General features: G+C 34.1%; 2 protein-coding genes and 1 pseudogene across 2 annotated transcripts; 2 read left to right on the forward strand and 1 right to left on the reverse strand.

Moving 5' to 3' along the window:
- The first annotated feature begins 1,685 nt into the window (after window positions 1-1,685).
- On the forward strand, window positions 1,686-5,902 carry LOC126689440 (50S ribosomal protein HLP, mitochondrial-like). Its single transcript, XM_050384634.1, has 4 exons — window positions 1,686-1,899; window positions 2,369-2,424; window positions 4,392-4,483; window positions 5,297-5,902. Exons 2-4 carry the CDS (start codon window positions 2,391-2,393, stop codon window positions 5,669-5,671), a joined length of 501 nt encoding a protein of 166 aa, XP_050240591.1. The 5' UTR covers window positions 1,686-1,899; window positions 2,369-2,390; the 3' UTR covers window positions 5,672-5,902.
- A 1,441-nt stretch (window positions 5,903-7,343) lies between these two features.
- On the forward strand, window positions 7,344-8,244 carry LOC126689441 (uncharacterized). Its single transcript, XM_050384635.1, has one exon. The coding sequence runs from the start codon at window positions 7,599-7,601 to the stop codon at window positions 8,130-8,132; it is 534 nt and encodes a 177-aa protein (XP_050240592.1). The 5' UTR covers window positions 7,344-7,598; the 3' UTR covers window positions 8,133-8,244.
- A 2,017-nt stretch (window positions 8,245-10,261) lies between these two features.
- Window positions 10,262-11,323, reverse strand: LOC126690362 (uncharacterized; annotated as a pseudogene).
- Between the last annotated feature and the right edge of the window lie 4,185 nt (window positions 11,324-15,508).

Here is a 15,508-nt window from a genome sequence, read left to right on the forward strand (position 1 = left end):
TTATAATTAATGGCTGAGATTAAAAGTTGAAAAAACAACTTTCAATCTCAACCATTAAATAAAATATATTAAAGGAGAGTTAAAAAATTTTAAAAAAAAGAGTAAAAAATTTTAAAAAAATACCTGCGACAGTGCACCTGATCTCAGTTCGTCTTTCTTCTCTCACTATTTTTCTTTTCTTCTTTTTTATGCGGTACTTTGTTTTTCTTCCTTTTATTTCTGTTTATACGTCGTCTAGGCTGATAGGAGAGGAGCGAGCGAAAGCCACGTCAAGAAAGGAAATCGAAGATTGTGCTGTCGAGCCAAAAACTATGAAAATCTCTTCCTCTCAATTCAGACGATCCATTTAAGTGAAATTGTGGCTCACAAGACTTCATCAGATTATGGTGTGTGATTTTTGTTTATTTATTTATTTGTTTGATTAATTTGGATCTAAAATTAGTTCAACAAGATGATTCTTCTTTTAAAATATAATAACAAAACCAATATATGTTTTTTTAATGGTGGGTTCACTTTCAGTGTTTTCATTTTGTGATTTTGGTTGTTTTGTGGGTTTTGTGTTTTGATTTCGGTGGGTGTGATTTGATTTGTGATTTGGTGGGCTTCTGGGTTTTTGTTGCGATTTGATTTTGGCTGGGTTTTGGCCGTGGTGGTGGTCGTGATTTGATTTTGGCTGGGTTTCAGTAGTGATGCATGATTAGAGGTGATGGGTTTAAAAAGCTCCGGCCATGGAGGTTTAGAAGGAGAGCTTGGTGATCAGCCATGGAGCACGGTGTGACGTGGGTTGAGGTAGAGAGAGGATGAGAGGGAAATAGGGGTGGCCCTAGACATTTTGGGTCCTAAGGTGAGAACTAAAAATTGGGCATTTTTTTATACTTATATGTTAATTAAATTAATGTTTATTTAATATTTTTATATTATATTTTTCATAATTATTTTCATTTTCTTCTAAATTATTTTGAAGTTCATTATCAAGATTTGTTGTATTGCAAAATTGAACATCATCTTCATCTAAATTATTTTGGTGAATTTTTTGCTCATTTGTGATATTTTCATCTAAATTTTGTGTTATATTTTGTTTATTATTAATAACAAATTTATCCATTGATCCTTTTTGAGACTCAATTAATTTTTCTTTTTTTTTTTTAAGTTTTTCATATCCAAATATATATTTTCTAATAGACATTTCTAATCAAACAATATATTTATAAAGACTAAAATAAAAAAATAACTTTCAAGTGTAGAGCAAATGAGAAATAGAACTTGATTTATATAAAAAGTATTGTTGTAGTTTCACTGAACAATAACAAGTTTTTAGCAATCTCAACCTACATAAATTGAAAAAAAAAAAAAATAAGCACAAGCATAACAAAAATTTAAGCACAGCCATAACACTGACACAAGACTTATTAATAAGGCCCACCCACCAAAAAAAAAAAAAAAAAAAAAAAAAAAAACAAACAAACAAAAAACAAATCCTATCTATAACTAAAAAAAAAAATGCAGACTTTAAAAAATAATAATAATATAAAAAAATAACAAAAAAATTAAAAAAAAAAAAAAAAAAAAAAAAACCTTGAAGGCCCAAACTTAACGCCCAGTCCAGGGAGGGTCCAGGCAGCCATAATGATAAACTGATAAGTGATAAACAAAGTTACAAAACCAGCCAGGGAGGGCCCAAACAAACAAAGTTATCTTAAGTTCTTAACAAATAAAATGCAGTGCCCTGTGCCCAAATATTTATAATTTTATACCTGATTCCTGAGGTGAGGTGAGCAGTTGAGACTTGAGAGAGGCGGAGAACAGAGAATCAGAGAGAGGCTGAGGTGGTTCAGCTGGAGACAGAACAGTGGAGACTGGAGACTAGAGAGAGGCGGAGAGCAGAGACTAGAGAGAAAGGTAAAATTTTTAGGGTTTTGAGTGGATTTATTTGTTTTGATTTGTGATTGTTTTGTGGTTAATCTCTTAGAACGGATTTGTAGTTTATCTGGTTGATTTTTGGTCAATGATTTTGTTTAGAACCAATGTTTAATAGGATTTACCAAAATTTTTGTTTTTTTTTTGGTTAAAAGGATGTGCCAGATTATTTTTGTAATTCATTTGAAACTAAATATATATATATATATATATATATATATATATATATATATATTTTTTTTTTTTCCTCTACTACCCGGTTGGTTCTTTTCTAAAATTTTGGGGCCCCCTTCCACTTGGGGGCCTTAGGCAATTGCCTAACTCGCCTAAGGGAAGGGCCGGCCCTGGTTGTTTGGTCACTTGGGTCATTGTTAATCTGTCAATTTTTTTTTTTCAATGGACAATCATTTAATTGAATGCTTTTGATGGTAATATAATCTCATATTCACAGGGAATAATAGATAAGTACAAAGATGGCTTCTGGGTTTGCTTCGAAATGGTCTAAAGGTGTGTGATTGATACTTAAAGATTCAATTTTTGGCCCATAAGTTGCTTATATTGTGCCTTTTGATGCTTTGGTTTGTTTAAATGTAGATTTTAGTCATGCAGTTCATATGGGTTTAATTGATATGATATGATATGTGAGTGCATTGATTGAAATGCTTGTTCATAGGTTGTTAAGCTGTTCCTTTTCCTGGTACTTGTTCTTAATTTAATGTATGGGAAGAGGTAATAATAACTTCTTGTTGAAATATTATTTATGTGAATCTACAATTGTTTGGGTGGTAATGCATTAGGCTGATACATTTTTTTTAGATGTATGTAGGGTTTTAATTTACTTTATGAGTTTGGTGTGTAAATGAGCTTGAGCTGGGAAATCAAATGAGTGTTGAATCTTGATGTTGTTAAACTTTGTAGTAAGATTGAGAATACGAGTACTGAGGTTCAAAACCAGGTTAAGCAAATCTTCAATAAATTAGCTTAGGTTCTAGTCTTTGTACTTGCATTCTTTTATATTACTCACCACCAATAAGAAAGTGGAGTCTTACTCATGATTGGTTTGCCTCATTCAAGATTGGGTTGAATAGATTTAGTGATTTAGCCAAAGCTAAATTTCATTCATGTGAGTCAACTGTATGCTTTTGAAACTATTGGTGCTTAATTGAATTGGCTTCAATAGAAGGAATTAGAATCCAAGCAACTTTGAAGTTGGTGAGAATTAGAGGTAGATATCTAACTTACTATTATAACCTTCAGCGAGAATTCATTAGCTACTAATACTTCCTTGTTGGTCTCATATAGAGTTAGAAAGTCACCTTTGTGAGTACAAGAGTCTTGGTTCTTAATATGTTTCTTGCAGTGCGTAATCCAAGAACTAAATGACCTCCGTTGGTAATTTAATTATCCCTACCACAAAAATAAGGAAATTTAAAGAAAGCAAAGGTGAGGAATGAAGTATACACAAAACATCAGACCATAACCAACATCCTACCAGGTAGTTTTGTGCATTGCTCATGTTTGCATACATGGGAGAAATTGACATGTATGGTTGTTAAATCTGAATTTCGAATACCATCAGATCAATTAATATTTCTTTGCTTCTTTGGGAGTACTCTATAATCATATGTTGTAATGATAGTCCATGGATGTTAAAATCCTGTGTTGTGAATCTAGAAACCCTATTTGTATTAGTACATGAATGATTTTGAAGAATTGATCTGGAGCTTGTAACTATACACTGTTGGGACAAAAGAGTTCATGAAGGTTCAATCACATAGACTGCCATGTCTTGTAGATAGCTGATTTGGCTATAACCTAGCATGCTTTCTACACAAATGGTTCACTTATCTAGGATTTCACGATAATTTAAAATGAGGTGCATAAGAAATAGTTGATTTTAAAAGTTTCTAGCTGATTGATTAAGAGGATGCCTGCCTCTATTATGTGCAGAAGTTCTGGTTATAAAACAAGTCCAGTTTTTTGCTTAAGAGCATGCATGTTGAAGTCACCACACCTACACAGCAAGTATGCCAATGAGCATTTGATATAATAGAAGTTTTGGGTTGTGCATGGACACTCTCTTCTTTAAGGGATGACATGCTGCTGACTTGATTTTCTAATTATGTGGCGAATAACTGTTGGTTCACTTGGTGTGGAGTTGTGGTGCCCATTGGAGGGCTGCTCTTTTTTTTGGTGGGGGGAATTGAATGGTTGCTCCTTGCTTAGTATCTGATGTAAATTGGCTGATTGGATGTGAACCATGCCAAGCTTGGATTAATTAAGTTTCTTGCCTTGTTCTTTCTTTCCTGTCTATGCTATGTTTGCACAGTCCATATTTGTGTGATGCATGTCTTGGAATATGTGGAAACTGCATTTCATCCTATGAAGACATATTTATAGTTTTGGACTCTGAATTTTTTATCTGGTTGGCTCACTGCATCTTATTCAATGCATTGGGGGAAAAAAACTACTAGTGGGCCGTCAATTGCTAGGGGGCCTCAGTAACAACTTTTCTGGTTTACTTAGCACATCACATGAGATAACATGCGGTAATCCCTTATTTCAGGTCAGTGTTTTCCTCCACTGTTGTAGTTTTTTATTTTTTATTTTTATTTTTATTTTATATATTTTAATTTACTTAAATATTATTTTTATAGTTATAATTGTAGAAAATTTTCTTTTGGTTCTCATGCAATATTCTTTGAGATCTTGTATTGTTTGGATGGTTGATAAATGGAAGTAATTTCTTTGTAATCTTGAACAGTACTATGCATAGAATAGGCATAATGAGATGGACCGAGGAGCAGCTTTTGATGGGCTAATTATGAGGAAGAGTCATGATTATGCTTTTTTTTAGCTGACTGAAAATGGGTAAGGGGTTGTCTAGCAGTGGCAATCCTACCTGGGCATGGTTATAGTAGAAGAGGCATAATTATGTGGTTTTTGTCAGTTTGCGTAATTTATTTTTACCTGAGATATCTTTTGAAAATATTCTGTCAAAAATATATGACATACATGAATTGAACCTTTTGATTCTCAGTAGGCCAGACAAGTTTATTCCTCTGGGAGCCTGGGTAGATATATTCACATCCAGAGTCAGAGCAGGAAACCTGCTTGGATTTTCTGAATTCAAGGTGGTATTTGATGGGGGTTGAAAATATATTTTTGACCAAGCCTATATTAAATTTGGTTCTTATTACATCTGCCCCAAATGGTAGCTAAATAATGTTAGCCATCTCCCTTTGGAAGGCTATAAGGATGTTCTAAAAATTGCCTAGTGCCTACAATTTATTTGAAAGATTAAAAGAAACCCTGATAAAGGTCCGCTGTTTTTATCTCCTCTGGATTTTGCCTTAGTTTGTTCTTTGCAATTTCACAGCAACAAAGGACTTTCATTCAGATGAGGACTGTTCTCAAAGTTGTGGACAACTCGGGGGCAAAAAAGGTGATGTGCATACAAGCTTTAAAGGGGAAGAAAGGTGCAAGATTGGGAGACACAATAGTTGCGTCAGTCAAGGAAGCCCATCCAAATGGAAAAGTCAAGAAAGGAAAGGTTGTATATGGTGTGGTTGTGCGTGCTGCCATGCAACGCGGCCGCTGTGATGGCAGTGAGGTTAAGTTTGATGACAACGCTGTGGTGCTTGTTGACAAGCAAGGGCAACCAATTGGGACAAGAGTTTTTGGGCCCGTCCCTCATGAGCTAAGGAAGAAAAAGCATGTCAAGATTCTTACTTTGGCAGAGCATATTGCCTAAAGGAGGGACTCCAGATACATGAGTGACAGCTATAGGCATAGTATAATAGATCTAGCATATGCTTTGTTAGACGCTTGAAATTTATTTCAATTTTATGCACTTCTTTGTGAGAGGGGAAAAAAACCCGAAAGGAATGTCTTTTATCCCATCAATTTTCAAGTAGTGAGGTAATAGAATGACCTGTAATATTCAAATAAGCAATGCTTATAATGCTGCCATTAGTTAGCTCAATTCGTGTACTATCTACGCTGCTGTAGAATGGGGATTCCTCACTTGGTCTCATATTTCTAACCTCCCTAATTATCATCATTAGATAGACCAACCAATAGAAAGTCAAATAATACGGTTAAAGAACTAAAATAAAATAAAAAAGGTTTGTATGCTTACGGAGTCAACTCTCACACCCTAATTTATAGTAACGACTAACAACCCAAGAAGCAGTAAAACCTACTTTGTAGGTGTGTAAACGTATCTAAGAAAAATGACTTCTTTGTTTTACTAAACGTATCTAAGAAAAATAACTTTTTTGTTTTACCCCTTCTTCTAATTTTAATATGCTACTATAACCAGACCAAGAAGAATGTAAACATACTGTGTTTTTCCTCAGTTATCTTTTCTTTCTCACTTCTTTTTGATCGTTCTACTTTAGAGCATTTAAGGGAATGCTTTGATACCATTCAATCAAAGGTAAACAGAAATGGTGAACCCTACCCTTTATGCTTTCATTGATTAATTGATTTTCTCTTTGCTAGGAAAATATACTAAAGTTTCTCTCCTTCAATTATTTGTTATTTTGTTATAAACGCACGTATCGTGTGTGCACACTTCCTACTCCATCATAATATATGATTTTGTTAGAAATACTAGGAGATGCCAATTGAGCTACAAAGCTTTTGGCTATAATCAAATTATCATGATAGATAATTGTGTCCTATCAAAATATGGCTTCCAACTAGACTACTAATTTGCTACTCATTGAACTTGTCACGGTGTAATCAGCAGTGTGCTTATTGTGATTTGTGACCTGTAGATATCCAATGCTTTAACTCTATAAAATTACCACAATTTTTCTCGTGCACTCAAAGAGCTGTACACTTTCTTCATATAACATGGACTGGTCGAAATTTAGTACTTGCTGTAAGATACAAAGAAGAATATAATGTCTCATATTTTGCAACTCTAAAGACAGTATGGTCACATGAGTCTTGTTGGAAGACACGAAGGTTGTTATTTATTTTCAGAGGAAAAGAGCATAAGATAATGCAAATTCACGGTCTCCATGTCATTGATTGTGAATGGCCCAATAAGAACAAAAAAGTGACTGTTAGTAGTCAATAAAGCGGCCATGAGAAGCATTATATATGTATTTGCAATTAAATAAACTACAACTTGCTCACCACTCCAAGTACAAACCCCCTAGAGTCTGAATCCCATGTATGTGGGACTATATGCAATGAGATAATGGTCTCATAAGATGGTCAAGTGTGAATCCTCTCATTGTCAATTGGGTTAGACCTAATCGATGAGTATTCACACTAGTGGGATATAGACAACAAACCATTTGTAATTTCTCTGAAATGCAATAATATGCGTTGTTGTCACCTAAACTTCTTGCTATGGAAAAGTAGTCAACAAAGGCGGCTATTATAGCAAGCAGCATCAGGTTAACTCTCTAGTAAACACAAACCCCAACTTGGTCGTCACTCCAAGTAATGCAGAATTGGTCTAGTGGATTGACTTGAATAACCTCTGCTTCCAGGCAACTTCTTGTGGATCATTCTCTTGTATAAAAGGCCGACACCCTCGCACACTTTCCAAGTGAGTCTTTACTCTTTCTTTTGTACCTTCTTTCTTACATAGTCCTGTCAGCCAGGCTCAAAATTCATACAAACCCCTGCTACATAATCATTATCATCAAGAAGTACCAATGGAAGGAGGTGGAAATGAATTCACAGGTGAGATCACTCTTCGGCCATTGGAGCTTTCTGACATAGATGATTTCATGGTGTGGGCTACAGATGAGAAAGTGACTCGCTTTTGCTCATGGGAACCTTACACTAACAAAGAAGATGCAATCAACTTTATAAATACTAAAGTTATTCCTCACCCATGGTTCAGGGCAATTTGCCTTAATGGCCAGCCCATTGGTGCCATTTCAGTGACTAAAAATTCAGGCAATGATAAGTGTAGAGGTGAACTTGGCTATGTTTTGGGCTCCAAGTACTGGGGTAGAGGGATTGCAACTAAAGCAGTTAAGCAGGTGGCTAATACTATATTTGCTGAATGGCCACACTTGGAAAGGCTTGAAGCTATAGTTGATGTAGAAAATCCGGGATCCCAAAGGGTGCTAGAGAAGGCTGGGTTTCAAAGGGAAGGTGTTCTAAGGAAGTATATGCTTTTGAAGGGGAAAACTAGAGACCTGGTGATGTTTAGTCTTCTTTCTTTTGATCCCAAGAGCTGACTATTTGTTTAAAGTTTTTGTTTTTGTTTTAATTTGTATGTGATTTATGAATCTTAAGCCACCCACCAGCAGAAAACATTAATTAAAATTCTATTCAAATGCTTTGAATGTTCTCTCTTGTCATATAGAACATTCTTGAGATTATAAAAATTTATATCCATAACATATAATATTTGTTTAAAAAAAAAATGTTATTCCTACTACAATCTTTCCATAAGATAGCAACAGATTAATCGTACATAGGAAATTTGTTTAGTGCCAGGCCATCTAGCATATAAAATTTGTATTGGTTGAAGTACAGAATACATATACCATGTAAAATGCACATATAATATGCTTCTCAGGCATGAATGACAGTTGAACTTGAAACCCACAAAATTCCTGTATGTAATGGTAATGGGGTCTCAAAGATTCGGTCCCTGCTGCAAGTCTTTCCAATAGTGCAAAGCAACTGCAATGGACCTTCCCCTAAAATTTAACATCATGTAAATCTTCTTCCCTAACATACATATTATTTTACTATTATTAGGAGCCAAATATCCATGATGAGAAAGAACATATACCAAACACTTGATGTCAGATCAAAAAGACTAAAAAGGGCAATTACTTATTATTATGGAGTGCAAAGGAACTGAGTTTATCTTGTATTTATTTTTAGTACTTTTGGGCCTTGTCTTTGGCTCCTTATGGCCAGCTTTTCCAGGGTGGGATAGAATTCTAATCACACAATCAACTTTCTGCATCATTTTTATCTAACTAAATCTTTGTACCAATTATATATCTATATACATGGTGCACATAACTCTAAAGAGGGAAACAGAAATTGACAAGAATGGCTTAATTTAAGTTGTTGATTTACTAACAAAAAAGAAAAAGAAACGTAGATTTGCTCATGTCATGATACCAGTAGTTATTGTCGTCGCATGTACAATGATTATTTCATATATTGAATATATGTATCCTCTTTTTCAATAGATCAAAATAAAGAACTAAATTGAAAAACAAATTTGCAACACAATAACATCAATAGTCTTCCCAATTACAATGACATATTTCCTAAGTTCACCTTCCTTTTGAAACCCAACTTTTTCCAAAACCCTTTGTGAGGCCCTAATATCTACACTAACAAAGCCTTCCAATCTTTCCATACCTAGAAACTCTTCAAACACACTAGAAATAACCATTTTCACTATCATTGATGGTTATACCTCTGCCCCAATGATGAGTGCAGAGGTGAACTTGGCTATGCTTTGGGCTACAAGTAATTGGTCAAAGGAATTGCACCTAAAGCAGTTAAGCTGGTGGCTAATACTATATTTAGTGAGTAGCCACACTTGGAGAGACTTGAAGCTCTAGTTCTTGTTGAAAATGTGGGGTGCCAGAGGGTGTTAGAAAAGGCTGTGTTCTAGAGGGAAGGTATTCCAAGAAAGTATATGAATTTGAAGGGGAAGACTAGAGACATGGTGATGTTTAGTCTTATTTTTGCTGATCCCCCTAGCTGAGTATGTGTTCACAGTTACTGTTGTTTTAATTTGTATGCGATTTTATGAATCTCAAGGCACCCAGTGGTAGAAGACATTCTTAAAAAATCTAATTTAAATGCATGCTATGAATGTTGTTTCTTGTCATGTAGAATATTCTTGGGATTACAAATTTTATATCCACAACAATTAATTTGTAAGAAAATGTGTGATTTTGTATAGAAAATGTTATTCCCTACCATAGAATTTAGTGCCATGCAATAGCCCATATAAAATACATATATCATATACAAGCAATTGCAACTTTTAGTATTGTTGTGATTGGTCTTTACCTAATGGCTCCTGATCATACTGGCAACATTCTGCATCATTTTTACCTAACCAAATCATTATACCAATTTATCTATTTATATTAGTTAATAAGGCATAGAACTCTAAAAAAGGGGAAAGGAAATCGACAGGAGTGGTATAGTTTACTGGCAAAAAACAATGTTGATTTGCTAAACAGATGGTGACATAATACCAATTTTTGTTGCTGCATTATTGTTTCATACATAGAATATACGCATGATTTCTTTCCAGTGAGTGAACCCCACAACTGTGTGGTATAGCATAGGAAATCCAACATAACATTAGAAAAGAACTGAGTTAATAGAACTTTTCAAGCCTGTTAAGCTTGTCCATCTTCAACTCATTGACAGAAATTGATAGGCCAACCTTTTTAACAATAGATCAAATATCAATATACAAATTGGCAACACCCAGAGAGAGAGAGAGAGAGAGAGAGAGAGAGAGAGAGAGAGAGAGAGAGAGAGAGAGAGAGAGAGAGAGAGAGAGAGAGAGAGAGAGAGAGAGAGAGAGTTAAAAGAAAAGAACCCCTTCAATTAATTACTTGGTCAGTTTTTAAAAAGCTATATATAATGACATCAATCGTCTTCCCATAGACAATGACATATTACCTAAGTAGACATTCCTTTTCAAACCGAGCCTTTTCCAAAACCCTTTGTGAGGCCTTAATATCCACATTAGTAGAGCATTCCAATCTCTCCATATCTAGAAACTCTTCAAACACACTAGAAATAACCAATTTCACTGCCACTATAGTTATACCTTTGTTCCAATACTTTGGTCCAAGAGCATAGCTGATTTGCCCTCTACAATCTCATAGTTAGACCCTGGTTTGACACATGAATCCAATTGGATGGTCCTCCAAACATATGGCTCTGTACCATGAGTGAGGAATTGAAATTTCCTTAAATAATCAAGTGCATCTTTTCTTGAAGTGTAGTACCTTAGTTTGCTAGTGTGAATGACTTGATCATTGCATGCCAATTCCATAAATTCATCTACATCAGAAAATTGATAGGGGCTTTGGTTGATTTCTATCTGATTATATTAATTTATATGCGTTGTTCTTGTAGCTAACTCCAAAACACTAAAATGATTGCTAAATGTTTAGGAAGAAAAGAACAGGTTATAACTTAAGAAGACCAAGAATTAGAACTACAAGTTAAAAGAAGCTACATGAATTAGGGAGCAAAAACATAGAAATTATAGCTTCAATTCAAACAAGTTTAACATAATTAAGGAAAGAGAGAGCCTATGTTCTGCTCTTTCACTTCATACTCGTATCCTTTTATGATACAAGCAATTAGCAAAGGCTCTAAAGATCTTCTTGTACGCACAGACTAGTACAATAATGTTACCCATTACAACCACACATCACATGGCTTGTACTATAATTGGCTGACACTTCACACAACTCTTTTTAGTGATAGACAACTTGCGTCAAGTGCACTAGAGCACTAGACCCATATGATGCAAGCACTGTGTCTAAAATTTGGCATGGGTCCATATTGTTTCGGATTTAGTGCACTGGACTCAAGCTTTACCCTTTAGTGACAAAGTAGGAATCTCTCTACTATTAATTAGAATTCAGCTATTGAGTCATCTTCCAAGTTGTTTAGTATCATACAAAAGTCAACTTTAAGTTTTAAGGATTAGAAAGTGCATTCCAAATATAACATGGATGTCCTACTGATTTCAGGTGATAAGGTTAAATTCTAAACTTTAGGAACCAAAAAAATTAAATGTTAAGAATGTGTTGGTTTTCAAATAGCCCAAAGCTCTGTAAATTGCATAAGGTGAAAAGCACATTTTCGTCCTTACATTTTCACGTGATTTCTACTTTGGTCCATATTTTTTATTTTCACCGATTTTAGTCCCTATTTAGAAAATCGCCATCCATTTTAGTCCTTTCCGTAACTGCCCTAACGACAAAGTCCTAGGTTGCAGACAGAGTGCATCGCTGGCACACTAAATGTTGACGTCAGCATTAAAATAATAATATAATATATTATTTAACATTTTAAAAATGCCACGTCATTTTTTAAAAACAAAAAATTAATTTATGAATTTTAACTAAATGAAAAAAAAAAGGAAAAAACAGAAATAAAAACCAAAAATAATATGAATTGAGATCTAGCTTTATTTTGAGTAAGAACAAACAATCCCAATCATTGTTTTGTTGGCAACCAAACACAATATCAGCTGAAAACTCTTTATTATCAAAAATATTTTTTTTGATATGGGAAAATAAGTAAATAAACCTAGTCAGTGTTTATCAAAAAAAAATTTTTAGTAACCCATTGTTCTTTCCCTGACATCAGAAACATGAAATCAACGATCAAACGAGACAGCATAATCCCAACTTCATTTGCTTGAACTTTTTTCACATTCAAAACCCCAAATTCCTTATCAGATTCTTCAGACTCTCTCAAGCTCTCTCTTCAAAATGCAATTTCAGACTCTCTCTCTCTCTAACTCACCCTCTCTCTTTTCCTCTCTTACTGGTGAACGGAAATGGGCGTTAGTGGTGGAGTCATCCCACAACGAGGAGATGAAGGAGTAGCGGCGGACGGGGTTGTAGTTGACGGTACAACGGACTAGACCCTGCGAGAGCGTTTGTGGAGGGAGCGGATTGGGTTGGAGGTTGGGGGAAGAGATAGATCGTAGATCTTGAGAGAGCCATTGGCTACGACGGTGATAAGGAGAGAGTCGTTGTAGATGCCGTCGACGGTGTCGAAGAAGGCGAGTTCTATGAAAGAGGAGGACGGAGTGGGAGTAAGGTCGAGGATGTGGACGCGACTGGGTTTTTCTGAGTTGTTGCTCACATCAGATTAGGCTTGAGTGAGTGATGGCTGAGTTTTTCTGGGTTGTTGCTCAGATTAGTTTTTTTATTTTTATTTTTATTTTTTATTCATAAATTAATTTTTTGTTTTAAAAAAATGACGTGGCATTTTTAAAATGCTAAATAATATATTATATTATTATTTTAATGTTGATGTTAACATTTAGTGTGCCAGCGATGCATTCCGTCTATCATCTAGAATTTTGCCGTTAGGGCATGGACAGAAAGGACTAAAATGGATGGCGTTTTTCTAAATATGGACTAAAGGCGGTGAAAATAAAAAATAGTGATCAAAGTGAAAATCACGTGAAAATATATAGACGAAAATGTGCTTTTCGCCTATTACCGCACATAAATTTCATTGTGAAAATAGTCTCTGTTGCCAAAACAATCTATTCCATCTCCCATTTTTTCTTGCTTTGAATCTTATGTGTTTTATGTGAAGAATCCTATTTTATTTTTATTTCAACTTTCAGCCACGACATTTTTTTATAATAGCAAAGACATTTATTTTTCTTCAAATCACAAGGATATATCCATACCTGCGCATACAATGGGAAGCAATTTTTTGGTTAATGCGAGGGGTTTAGACTATTTTCTTTGGGTGTGTATAATCCCTTAATTAAAATAACCACAACTTGTGTATCTGGTCTCATAACTTGTACCAAAGACAGATCAGCATGTAGGGTCATTTACTCATTTTACTCTTTGGTTGTCACCAAAAGTTCTTGACATGGTAAAGTAATCAACTAAGGCGGCTATTATTGTAGCATGAGGTTATCTATTGAATTGGGCAGAAGCCACAAGAAGCCAAATATGTTTACTTCAAGAAAATAACCACTCTTCAAATCCACAAGGAGAGATAGTTTGGAGTACCAGAAAATATAGGAACAAAAGTCTGAATTGTCTTGTAGGCTATAATGTGTTTAAGTAGTAAAAGAAACCCTAGGGCAGTTAAGAAAACACACTAAAATTAGATGGCAAAATTGAGATAATTTCAAAACTAAATACTAATATTTCTAGGAGATGCCCTAAAATAGATAATACATTATTCTAAAATTTAATTTAAAAGTTATAATGGAAATAAAAAAAAAGTATTAAAAATGGCAAAAACTTAGATTTTAAGACCTAAACAAAGGAATTTGCCCAAATAGCGGCTTCAATCATGGCCTAAGGCACAAGTTTTGCCTCAAGCGTCGTGACGGATTATCACACAATTTTGTCTTTGTCGCTTATGATTTCTACTAGGGCTTTTCTACATTTTGGATTTTTTTGTGCACTGACTTTTTGATGCTCTCTTTACTCAATGAAAGATTATGTTGTTGGTTCAACATCACCCATCTTGTAGTACAAATCTATATATATCTAAAAGCTGAAGCGTAGCATTTATTGTTGCTACGCTCCAGTTGAGCCATGTCAGTGTCCATCTTATTATCATTTTCTTTCTAATTTTCCTATAATTATTTTTAACATTTACTTTTTATTTTATTTTAATATTTACACTTTTTCCAATATTTCTCCACCCTTACCTTTTCATCTCTCCACTACCCTTTACATAAATATTATTCTTTTTCTTTTCATCTCCCCACTACCCTCTACATAAATATTATTATTCTTCTTTCTCTTCATCATCCTTTATTTTGTCTCTTCTTATTCACACTCTCTTACTATAAATTTGTAACTATCTATTCCATTCTATACATGATTTTCTCTCACAAAAAAAGGTTCTATCTCTCTCTCTCAATTTTTTGATGAATTTTTTATACATTCTTCTATTTATGCCAAATTACTAATCTTTGGGAATCCTTTCTTTTGTATTCTTTTTTTTTTCTTTCTTTCTTTTTCTACACTAGAATTATTATGCTCATTTTCTCACTTAATTTAATCGGGTAGTTTGCCGGAATTCAAAAAAAGGTTCTCTCTCTCTCTTTCTCTCTCAATTTTTCAATGAATTTTTTATACATTCTTCTATTTATGCCAAATTACTAATCTTTGGGAATTCTCTCTCTCTCTCTCTCTCTCTCTCTTGTCTACGCTAGAATCATTATGCTCATTTTCTCACTTAATTTAATCGGGTAGTTTGCCGGAATTCAACTAAAACCAGACAATAAGGAATTTTACGGCATTGGAGAACGCCTGAATATATACCAGCCAAAAGTTTAAAGTTAGCAAATTAGTGGAGCTATGATTAAGCTTCAAACGGGATTGATGGTATTGCCAATGTTCTTTAATTAGCATCCTTATTTCTATTTCTCTATATATGTTTCCTAGAATTAGTATTAGTCTCATTTTTTATTTTCTTTATTATATTCTAGGTAAACCAAGAGTTCTTTAAAACTCCACATTGGTTAATGCCATTTAGATTTGTTTTTAATTTTTTTTTCTCTTTAATTGTTAAATGTTATCCTATTTTTGTTCTTTCTTATAACTCTAATTAATGTTGATGATTTTTTTTTTTTTTTTGGTTAGTTAAGGTTGATGATTCTTTCTTATAGAGAAAAAAAAAATGAAAACAATTGAATTCCATATAAACCTGTACCTAAAGGGACATGGGCCTTTGTTTATTTGATTAGAGACAATATATTAAAGGGGCATATCCTTTGGCCATTGCATTGCATTTCTTAGAGGTTAAAAGATAAAACTTGTCATTATAGGAAAACATTTTGTGTGGGGATAAGGGTGTCATTTTGTTTGCTCTAAGAGTA

Source organism: Quercus robur, chromosome 6, assembly GCF_932294415.1.
Source record: "Quercus robur chromosome 6, dhQueRobu3.1, whole genome shotgun sequence".
Lineage (NCBI taxonomy): Eukaryota > Viridiplantae > Streptophyta > Magnoliopsida > Fagales > Fagaceae > Quercus > Quercus robur.

Excerpts from the sequence above, each read along its gene's own strand:
- LOC126689440 (XM_050384634.1), top strand. The coding sequence starts at position 2,391 with ATGGCTTCTGGGTTTGCTTCGAAATGGTCTAAAG. Across the intron at positions 2,425-4,391 it reads TGCTTCGAAATGGTCTAAAG|TGGGCCGTCAATTGCTAGGG; the intron begins GTGTGTGATTGA and ends AAAAACTACTAG. Across the intron at positions 4,484-5,296 it reads GCGGTAATCCCTTATTTCAG|CAACAAAGGACTTTCATTCA; the intron begins GTCAGTGTTTTC and ends GCAATTTCACAG.
- LOC126689441 (XM_050384635.1), top strand. The coding sequence starts at position 7,599 with ATGGAAGGAGGTGGAAATGAATTCACAGGTGAGATCACTCTTCGGCCA.